The following is a 10,063-nucleotide window of genomic DNA, read 5'->3' on the forward strand; positions in this document are numbered from 1 at the left end:
TAAAAAAAATATTTTATTCTTTTTAAACCAGTTTATTTAGGCGTCATTTTTTAGCATGTCATAGTAAAAACGCTAACCTAAAATGCGTCTTGAGATAGAAAAACATCTAAGGGTGTGTCACGGCTTCCATAGTATGTAGAACCGAGAAAGATGAAAACGCTTTTTCAAATTGAAAAGATATCCATATTTGATATGTATAAGGTCAATTTTATGGTGTCTATGACTTGGTGCTTAAATTTTGTCTAACTTTCTTTTTGTATAGTAAATTTTGAATTTTTAAAAATTATTTATTTTTATATCTTTTAAATTAAATATTAATTTTTAACTCTTTTTAATAAATAAACATCATATTTTAGGGATCATAGCATTCACCATATTTTTTTTACTTGTGTTGGTAAGGTTATTAGCATAGGAAGAGTATATTTGAAGATAATAATCCACCTATCCCAATAGGCCAATAGCACCAAGGGAGCAGGAGTAAAAGTTTAGTTGGTGCAAGAATAATGAGTCACATCATTGGGCTCTCTGATAAACATGCCGTATTATTTGATTAATTTGGAGAATCTGAATCCAACATCGTGCTACTATATGATATTTGTTCCCATGCTTTTCCTTTGCTTTATGCACTTTCTCATCCATTTCCATTATGTATACATTGCTAAATTCAATAAAAATAAATTCCAATAACAAAAACAAATAACGAATTTCAGTGTGTGATATTAGGAATGCATTGTATTGTAGGATGATAACCTGCATCATAGGTTCCCACAATTAGATGCTTATTATTTTTTCTTATATAGCTAGGTACCTCTACCTGAGCACGTAGTTCTTGGCTTGTTATAATTTGGAACTATACTTTTGTTTCGATTTCTAACTACTTACTTTTCACTCTTCAAGATAAATGTTTGTCTTCATGCATTAGGTCTTAGGATGCACCCTCTCAATGTTCCCTACTCCTCCATTATTTATTTGTCAACTCACTTTCAGGCTCTCATAATTATTTATTTTGGTTTTTAAATTATTATTATCAGCAATAAGGGTAGAACAGGAGTTGGTTTAATGAAGATACAATAATTCCAGTTGTTGTCCATAACATATTTCTTAGTATAGTCCAATTGGATTAATGATTTGATGGACATTAGCAATTTGTACAGATATGAAAACCACTATGTGCATTTGTGACACCACTACTTCATGCTTCAATACTTGGGTATATAAAGCTGTCTTTCTCAATATACATGTTTTGAATTATATTTTAAACTTCAAAATAAATAATTGTCTTTGTTCTTAAATCACATATTTTCAAGAATATATAGCAATCTATCATGGATGCTTAGGATGGAGTTTGTGGGGTAGCATTGGTAGTTGATTATGACTTCTAAAAGAATGTTTGAATTCATTAATGCGGCTGCCTAATTTATTGTGCTTTCCAAAAGTAACATAATAATCAAATTGCATTGCTTCCATCCTAATCTTGTTTCACTAGCAAATGCAAGTTGTGTTGTTTGAAAAATCTTTTCTATTCTTTTTATTTATTTTTTATATTTTTCCCACTCACAATAATCCTTGATTTCTCGTATCTTTTTAGTAGCTAATGGGAGAAACCTAAGGTTTATCCAAAGGACAGTAAATAATTAATTTAAATGTGAACACTTTCTTAGCTTTCACATACATTTAACATTTATTTAATTTATACTGTACCCTCTTGTTTCTTAGTGTGCAACTTGCATTTGTATGGCTATTGGCCAGTATTAGTACTAGTTTGCCGCAAAAGAACCAACTAAATTAAATAATATTCAACGGAAAATTAGTGGGAAGAAAACAATGTCAATTGGTTCATTTTTGGATTTAATATTCAACGAGTGGCTACTCTTATTAAAGTGGATTAGTGGCATATCAGCCTAATAATCACACAATCTAATTTTTTTTCCAGGTTATTTAATTTTAGGCGAATAAGACATTCACGATCGTTGATGTTTCTTTCTAAAGTTTGGTTAATCTATCAGTTGGTGGTCGTGGATGCATATATATGTAGATTGCGATGTGTTTGAGATGCCAAAGGCTTAAAGTTTGGTTCATTATCTTTGTTGCATTAACTTTAAATATGAATTTTAAAAAGGTGCTCAAAAAGAGATAGTGAATACTTTATTCGTTTGATTGCTCTTTTCATTACAAGATTGACGAATAAAGGTGCTTCTTGGAATTGAATCCTTTCGCTTCCTGCTTTTCATAATTCCATCTCATGAATTGGGCATTTTGCGATGCAATATTATTTTAAATAATCTCCTATTGTATATTTCAATATTCTTCAATAATAAAAAAAAAATACTTGTTATAATTATAAGTCCATATACTGTACTCCTAATGCATGCTTAGTATGCTATTTAGGCGAAATTTTTACACAAAAAAGAAGGGGGAAATGGTAGTAGTAGTAGTAGAAGTTGGCCCAAGTATCTAACCATAAAACTTAAATAAAACGTTCTAATTTCTGTTATCTAGATTATAAATAAATTATCCAAATTCTTTACGGCATAAAGACCAAATAAGATGTAACAACTTTTCTCATGAAAATGATTACATTTATGATTGATACTTGTGCTATATCTGTGTTTATCTTTTATGTGAGGGAAATAAAATTTCGACGTTTTATATAGTGAGCAGCAAGTATTGTTAGGACACGCATGGAGAGATTCCTCCATAATTACAAGTCCTTTTCGATTTTTCTTTGTCCAGATGCCAAAAGAAAGAATCATCCATTAAATACACGATCACGTGGAAATGAAAAGAAATTCAAAGATGGGTAGCAATCAAGTAGCAACAGTGATGGCCAAAAAAAAAAAAAACGAAAAATTTACAAAATTGCATTAGAAATTAAAAGTGTGCGCCAGATAAGCATTCCAAGATAAAAAAAAGAAAAGAAATGAACATAATGACAATGTTATCTAAAATTAATTACAAGATGTTATTTGATTCTAAGTAACAATAATAATCCTTATACAGTACCCTCATAATTATAGTACTATATATATATAAAAAAAGATATGAAGATGATATGATCCAAACACAAACCACTATAACCGACATCTCATCCACCCATTGTTTCAACTTTCAACATAACAACTCTCTCTCATGGCATTGGACCCAGATATTGAAGAAAAGTATGTTCACAACAGCAAGGTCATGCTAGGATCTGCAATTCTTCTCGTTATACTCATCCTCGTAATCATCCTATATCGTTCTTATGCTCACTTCTGCGCACGCCGCCGCCGCCATCTCTTCCCTCACACTCTTCCAGCTTCTTCCACTTCCGCCACCGCCCCTGTTTTCAACGACCGACTGGATCCAACCATTCTCAAGTCCCTACCGACCTTTACTTTCTCCTCCGCCGTGCACCGCCCCCTGCAAGACTGCGCCGTCTGCCTTTCGGAGTTCGAAGACGGAGACAAGGGCCGTGTGCTGCCGAATTGCAGCCACGCGTTCCACTGCCAATGCATCGACGCGTGGTTCGCATCTCACTCCAACTGCCCTCTCTGCCGGTCACCGGTTAAACGGGTTACCACGCCGGTTGAAGCGTGCTCGATTCCGGTTTCAGTTGAATTAGCGGTTGAATTGGAAGCTGGTGGTTGCTCGTCGCTTCCTCCGCCGGTGATGTGCCCTAGGAAGCCGTTGAATGTGGTGGTGGAGATTCCGGAAGAGGAGAGAGGGTTGGATCATCGGATTCTTTCGCTGAAGAAGTTTTGCAGCGTGTAGGTGACTACACCGCACTTTCGGTGTGGACTACGGACTACTGTGAGGAGCTTTGTAATGCAATTTCACCAAGATTCATGATGACATGGCAGTTGATACGGAAACAAATGAATTGTTTTCGTTTTCATTTAAAGTACGGATGTTTTTACTGTAGAATGTTGAGTCTGATCTGAATCATGTGGTGCCTCAACCATTTAGCGCTCGTGGTTGCTACTTGCGTTAGTTGGACACGTCTCTCTTAACAGCGTTCACTCTAGTTGTATAGAATTTCAGGACTCTTGCCACCTAAGGAAGGTGCTTCATCATTTAAATATACATATTTCTTGATAAAAGTCTACTTTTTCTGCTATCTTATCTTACTCGATTATATAAAGTGTAATTGCTTAGGTTGATATATTTGAATTGAAGCGAATCCCAAGGATGAACATCACAACAACAGTCACAATATATATCTCTTGTGCAGTGTTATTATTTCATTTGATGCGAGAAAACAGGGGAAAAACAGGGGAACGGCTGGTACAATATATCTGAATGGTTCAATTTAATTTTACTATGTACATATTTTAGACAATTTCTTGGTTGTTTTTAGAAAAAATAAATATTTTTATTCTGTTCCTAAATAGCACAACAACATCAAGAATCTGGAATTCTCCAAAGTGGTCTAAACAATAACTACGAAGAAAAGGAGAATCGTCCAAGGGGATGAGCTTCAGCATTGCTAGTTTAACGTTAGTTTTATTTTATGATTTGGGTTGTGAGATTTAGGATCTAAGGTGTTAAGGTTTAAAATTTAAAATTTAGAATTTTATTTTATTAATATTTTTATAATTTAAATTAAAAATAATAATGAGTCATAATTCTTATGTGGAACCAAATTATTTTATAAAATAAAACACTAATTTACTCTTAAAGTACTTGTCAATTTCTCCAATATGTTAGAGTGATTTTGATGGAAGTGAAAATATTCAGCTGTGTCAAACTAGGCTGATGCCATATAATGAATCCGTTAATCCAATGAGTTACGGGTTCGAGTCTCCTATCTTTTCAAATTTTTAGCTAATGAGTAATAGCTCAAATGACATAGTCTCTCCATACTCAATTAAGAGGTTGTGGGTTCGAGTCTCCTATCTTTGGTAAAAAAAAAAAAAACATCATTTTTTCATTAAAATTGTAATGTTTTTTTTTTTTATGAAGTGGCCGAATAAAAATTTGAACGCAGCTAAAAGTTACAATGCTAAATTTTTACAAAAGATAAATATATTAGCACAACCATGTCAGCCGAAAGAAATAGCCTAACTAAATGGGCCTCACAGTTTCTGTGTATAATGGACGTTAATAACAGTAGCCTGAAAACCCATTATAACATAGGCCTGATTAAGTCCAATTTGAGCAAAGTTCAACCAAAAAAGGAAAACAAGAAAATGCTTACAGGAATTTTTTTCGGTGGAGAAAGTATATTATGGACCTTAAAGGAAACTCAAATAATAAAAAACACATGGGTTGGTTTACAAATAAAAGAGAGTAACGGTTGGAGAAAGTTTGAGAAAAATTTAGAATTTGGGAAGAGCTTTCGATTCTAGAAAGAGCGTTGAGAAAAGCACTTAACCATGGTAGTAACAACAATAATGGTGAAGCTGAACCTTGTTCAGTTAATAATAAGGATCATCAAAAATTCTGTGATCTTCAACAAAAGATTTTTTGCCAGAAGCAAGAGGTTAAGGAGTTAAAGGAAAAATCTTGGTGGAACAAAGGTTTCGATGGCTTTGTTTTGTTGCTTGTTAGGTTTGTTTTCACTGTGTTAGCAAGGATTAAAGTTGTGTTTGAAATTGGACATTGTGTTCCATATTTGTCTCGTAGTTTATCAGCATCAGCCAGTTTTTTTCTTGGACCAAAATCCCAATAGTGAAAATTATGCTATTCATGTTTTTAGACCGTTCAAAAGTTTGAAGCTTGATGGGAATGGTGATTTGGGGTGTGGTGGTTTTTTTTAATCTAATTGTAAGTTACTGAAAGGTGTTGGATTCTCTGTCTGTGATCCTATTCTTGCTGGAGAGTGGAGAGAAGCATTGAGGAGAATTTTTGGTTGGATTTCACCATTGGCACATAACATGATTAGGTGGCAGAATGAGAGGAGCTTTGAGGAGATGAACATGATGATTCCAAAGACCAATAGTAATGTGGTGTTGTTGCAGACTGTTTTTTGAAAGCAAAGAGAAGACAGAAGCTGCCTTAATTGAAAAGATGAAGTTCTAGTGAGAATGGATAATGTTATTAGATAGGAGTAATTGAATTTGAAACCTTGTCTTTTTTTTTTTTTGGGTCATGGGAACCTTGTCTATGGAATAAGGGTTTCTATAAGGTGTGTTTAAGTGGGTTGTAGGTTTGGCCCATGTAGCAAAGTTAAAAAAAATATATAAACCAATTTCTCAAAAAAAAAAACAAAAATCAATTCTTCCAAAAAAAAAAAAACTGGTACGTACAAAGTTGATCCAATTGAACCATGTTGGGATCGGTCCGCAAAATACATTTAATTTTGTGACAAATCTAGCATTTTCAACAAGTTCAATATAACACACGTCCAAAAAAAAAAAAAAAAACAAGTTCAATATAACAACCATCTAAACCATTTATTTGACATCTTGTTGTATGGTCTTTTAAGGATCTGGTTATTTTTTTGCTACCAAAGACATTCCCATGCTTACAAGGTCAAAACTCAGAAGAAGTAAAATAAGAAGCGCATATTACCGGGGGAAAAAAAAAATGAAGCGCAGAACGCAATAAGTGGATCATTATTTTCGGTAAACCTGACAGCAAAGGGTATTGAAGGGACATAATGAAAGCAAGGCCGCAGAGTAAAGTATAAAACTTGAGAGCTGCATGTAAATTTTTCGTGGTTGGCATATTCACGTAGAGAGGCAGGTAGCTACACAGTGAGAAGAAAAAAAAGAAAAGAAAGATAAATAAATAAAGATGGCACGCGCCATGAAAATCTTCTCATTGATGGCAATCTGCGTGATGATGGTGGCACAGCAAGTTGCGGCAGTCGAGGAGGCAGCCGGGGCACCAAGCCATGGACCCCAGGGACCAGAACTGATCAAGTTTCTTTGCTCGATGTCACCAAAAAAGGATCTGTGCCTGAAAGTGTTGTTCTCTGACCCATCAGAGTTAGCCGGCGCAGGCCTGACCGACTTGGCAGTGGTGGCACTGAGGGCGGCGTCCCTGGACGCCTCCAGCATGCTGGACGACGTTACCAGATTCATCGATGATCCAGACATGAGCCCAGCCATCCAGCAGGGTTTGTCTGACTGCAAGGAGAACGTCTTGGACGCCGGAATGCAGCTGGATGACGCCGTTGCTTCCTTGTTGCAGGGTGCTGACAGAGACGCACACACCTGGCTCCGCGCTGCTTATGCCGCCATTGACACCTGCGATGCTTCTATTCCCGGAGATGATGATATTCTCTCCGTTAAGAGCAGGCAGCTCCGTACCCTTGTCGACCTTGCCACCGCCATCACCAATTTCTTGCCAAATAAGAACCTCCAAAGCTAGACACGCGTTTCTTGCGCTTGTAAACGGCTCAGTTTTTCGGTTTATTGCGCCGTCACAAAAACTACTTATTATGGCTATCTTAATTAATCACATTTGAAATCTAAATCATGCCTTATGCTAAGGTATCCTTCATTCTTCCATTCCTTGACAACGAACTTTACGATTCTTGTTCATTTTTATAAACCATCACTTCGTACCATTATATGCCTTAACAAACAATTAAATATCAACAGAAATTATTGTCTTCAGTAATTTCATGCCAAACATCAAAAGGTTAAATGGTAAAATAAAAAGTAAAATAATATCAGCGTTCACATCTTCTTAGCAAAGCCCTTCAATTTAAATAAATGCAAAATGGGATGAGGGCTATAGTGTTTCAATTAGATCACGCTACTCTGTAATTAATGTCGAGAGATCTAAAATAAAGTGAATGTGGGTGTAGATCTAAAATTCTAAATAAAGGCATTGGTGTAGGCCACTCCAGTCTTGGGTAACCAATTATCTCCAAGCAAGAAATTCGAAACAGTAAAGTTAGCAGCATCCGTTGCGTTAATCACATGGTAATCCTGCCACGTCACCCTATTCGCAATACTGGACCCCACCCCACTGTTATTAAACTCAGCATAATACAAAGTGGTCAACGCAAAATCTCTGTCCCATGGACGCCACCCTGCACCGTCAACCACACCATCAATCATGGTTTGCACGTACACCGTTCTCGAATACTCCTTCCATGGCCTCCAGAGATACGTTGCCGCGGCGCCACTTCCCCAGCTCTGGAACACAACCTTGGCGTTCCCAAATATGAAATCTACGGTTTTTCCATAAAATTGTCTTAGAGAGTGGACATACACTGCCAGTCCAAAAGAGTGTCCACTCATAACTTATGAATACATATTATGAGATTAAATTGGATTTTTTTTATATAAATAAATAAATTCAATATTTTATTTATTAATATATATAATTTAAAGAATATTTATTTTTAAGTGATATTACATATTTTATTTACAATATAAAAAGAAATAAATCACATTTTTTAAAATATTTTATTGATTATTTCTCATTTACCGTGTAAATAAAATATATATATACTACACTGTAAACAAGTTTATTTTATATAAGTTAAGTATGTCTATAAAAAATTTATTTTACATATATTTTAGACATAATACAAAAAAATAATTTTTTGTATGTTATACAAATATATATACTAGTATTTTTACAATTTTAACTATTATTGAAATATTGTATATAAAAGAGTTTCACATATGTATATAATTACGTATCATTACGCCAACAAAAATAATTATTTTTAATAATTAATATGTGAATAATCATTTAAAGAAATAAGTATGATTGAATGATAGTGTAAAATAATTTACACTATTAATATATTAAAATTAAACTAAAAAATAAATGATAATACAATAATTTATTAAAAAAAGATAATTTAAGTTTAAATATCAAACCTCTAATTTTAGAGAATTTGAAAATATGAATAGTTTGATGGATTTTGGAAGGTTAATAAAAACCTCAAAAATCATTATCCTCTCAAAAATAAAACCAATTAAAACCTTTCTTTTTCCTTCAAAATCATCCGAAACCAAACTTGTAAACCTACTCTAAAGGATAATTTGTATTCCCACTTTATTCCTTTAATTTTTTGTTTAATTAATTTGTTAATTCTGTAAATTTTTTAATTTTACTAATCTTTACTGTTTAAAAATGTGTAATTTGATTTTTATAATAGCTAGATGAAATATCTATCTCAATTCGTTGTCCTCCTGATATTATTCTAAATTTAAAAATTGATGGTTAACTTTTAAAATGAAAGATAAAATTAAATAAATAACAAATAAATTTATGGGTAATTTACTTGTATAAATCATATTAACATCAAAATTACTATACTGTCCTAATTAAAAGTAAAATGGCTACAATTTTATCATTTAATTTTTAATATAAATCATGGACGTAAAATCATGGGAGATCTCATAATTTATGACAAAAATAGCATGAGCTTTGCATTAGAAAATCATGGAATTTTGATAGGTTTTGAGTGACGTACCCACGTAGTAATCTATAAAAAAATTTTCATGATTTACCATAGCTTTGTATAAAACTTGAGAAAGACCCAAAATTTATGCATGCATGGTTGCATAAAACTCTATAAAAGTCCATGATTAACTATTGAAAGAGAAGTGTGTATAAAATTGGTGTGAAGTGATCAGAAACAAAATTATATATTATACTTTGAAGTATGTAAATTAATAATTTTATGAAATAATTAACATGTAATATCATAGCAAAAATTGCTTCGGCCTAACCATTATTATCTAAAAAAACATGAATAATTTTTTGAATTAAAAAAAATTTAATTTGTTATTAAATTTTAAAATTACTGAACATCATTCAGTATATGTTCATATTTATTTTAGAATTATGAGTGTTCAACATTTTCTAATAAAAAAATAATTTTAAAATCTAATTAAGAGTCCAAAAAAATAAAAGAATAATTTTAAAATTTAATATTATATTTTTAATATTTTTTCTCAAGCAATTCTGATACTATATTATAAAATTATTTATTCCAAAAATTTAAATTAATAAAAAAAGATAATATTAATAGTTATATCTCTAATACCATCACTTAACTGTTACCGATTTATTTTGATGGTAATAAAGTGAGGGCTAGCAACAGTCTTGACGTGCTTATTTTTCATTTTGGTTCTTCGTTTCCATTTTACATTAAAAAAAAAAAACT

The 10,063-nt window shown here is 32.8% G+C and overlaps 2 protein-coding genes and 1 pseudogene across 2 annotated transcripts; 2 read left to right on the forward strand and 1 right to left on the reverse strand.

Annotated features, from left to right (window-relative positions):
* Nucleotides 1–2,873: 2,873 nt before the first annotated feature.
* Nucleotides 2,874–4,367, forward strand: LOC107645649 (RING-H2 finger protein ATL5). Its single transcript, XM_016349728.3, has one exon. The coding sequence runs from the start codon at nt 3,130–3,132 to the stop codon at nt 3,748–3,750; it is 621 nt and encodes a 206-aa protein (XP_016205214.1). The 5' UTR covers nt 2,874–3,129; the 3' UTR covers nt 3,751–4,367.
* Nucleotides 4,368–6,625: 2,258 nt separating this feature from the next.
* On the forward strand, nt 6,626–7,427 carry LOC107647954 (uncharacterized). The gene has a single exon (XM_016351996.3). It carries the CDS (start codon nt 6,718–6,720, stop codon nt 7,294–7,296), a length of 579 nt encoding a protein of 192 aa, XP_016207482.1. The 5' UTR covers nt 6,626–6,717; the 3' UTR covers nt 7,297–7,427.
* Nucleotides 7,428–7,748: 321 nt separating this feature from the next.
* LOC148554550 (putative pectinesterase/pectinesterase inhibitor 7 pseudogene) lies at nt 7,749–8,177 on the reverse strand (annotated as a pseudogene).
* Between the last annotated feature and the right edge of the window lie 1,886 nt (nt 8,178–10,063).

Source organism: Arachis ipaensis, chromosome B6 (assembly GCF_059453495.1).
Source record: "Arachis ipaensis isolate K30076 ecotype BB chromosome B6, ASM5945349v1, whole genome shotgun sequence".
NCBI classification, from domain to species: Eukaryota; Viridiplantae; Streptophyta; class Magnoliopsida; order Fabales; family Fabaceae; genus Arachis; species Arachis ipaensis.

What these genes read in the sequence shown, in the direction of transcription:
- LOC107645649 (XM_016349728.3), top strand. Translation starts at nt 3,130, where the DNA reads ATGGCATTGGACCCAGATATTGAAGAAAAGTATGTTCACAACAGCAAG.
- LOC107647954 (XM_016351996.3), top strand. Translation starts at nt 6,718, where the DNA reads ATGGCACGCGCCATGAAAATCTTCTCATTGATGGCAATCTGCGTGATG.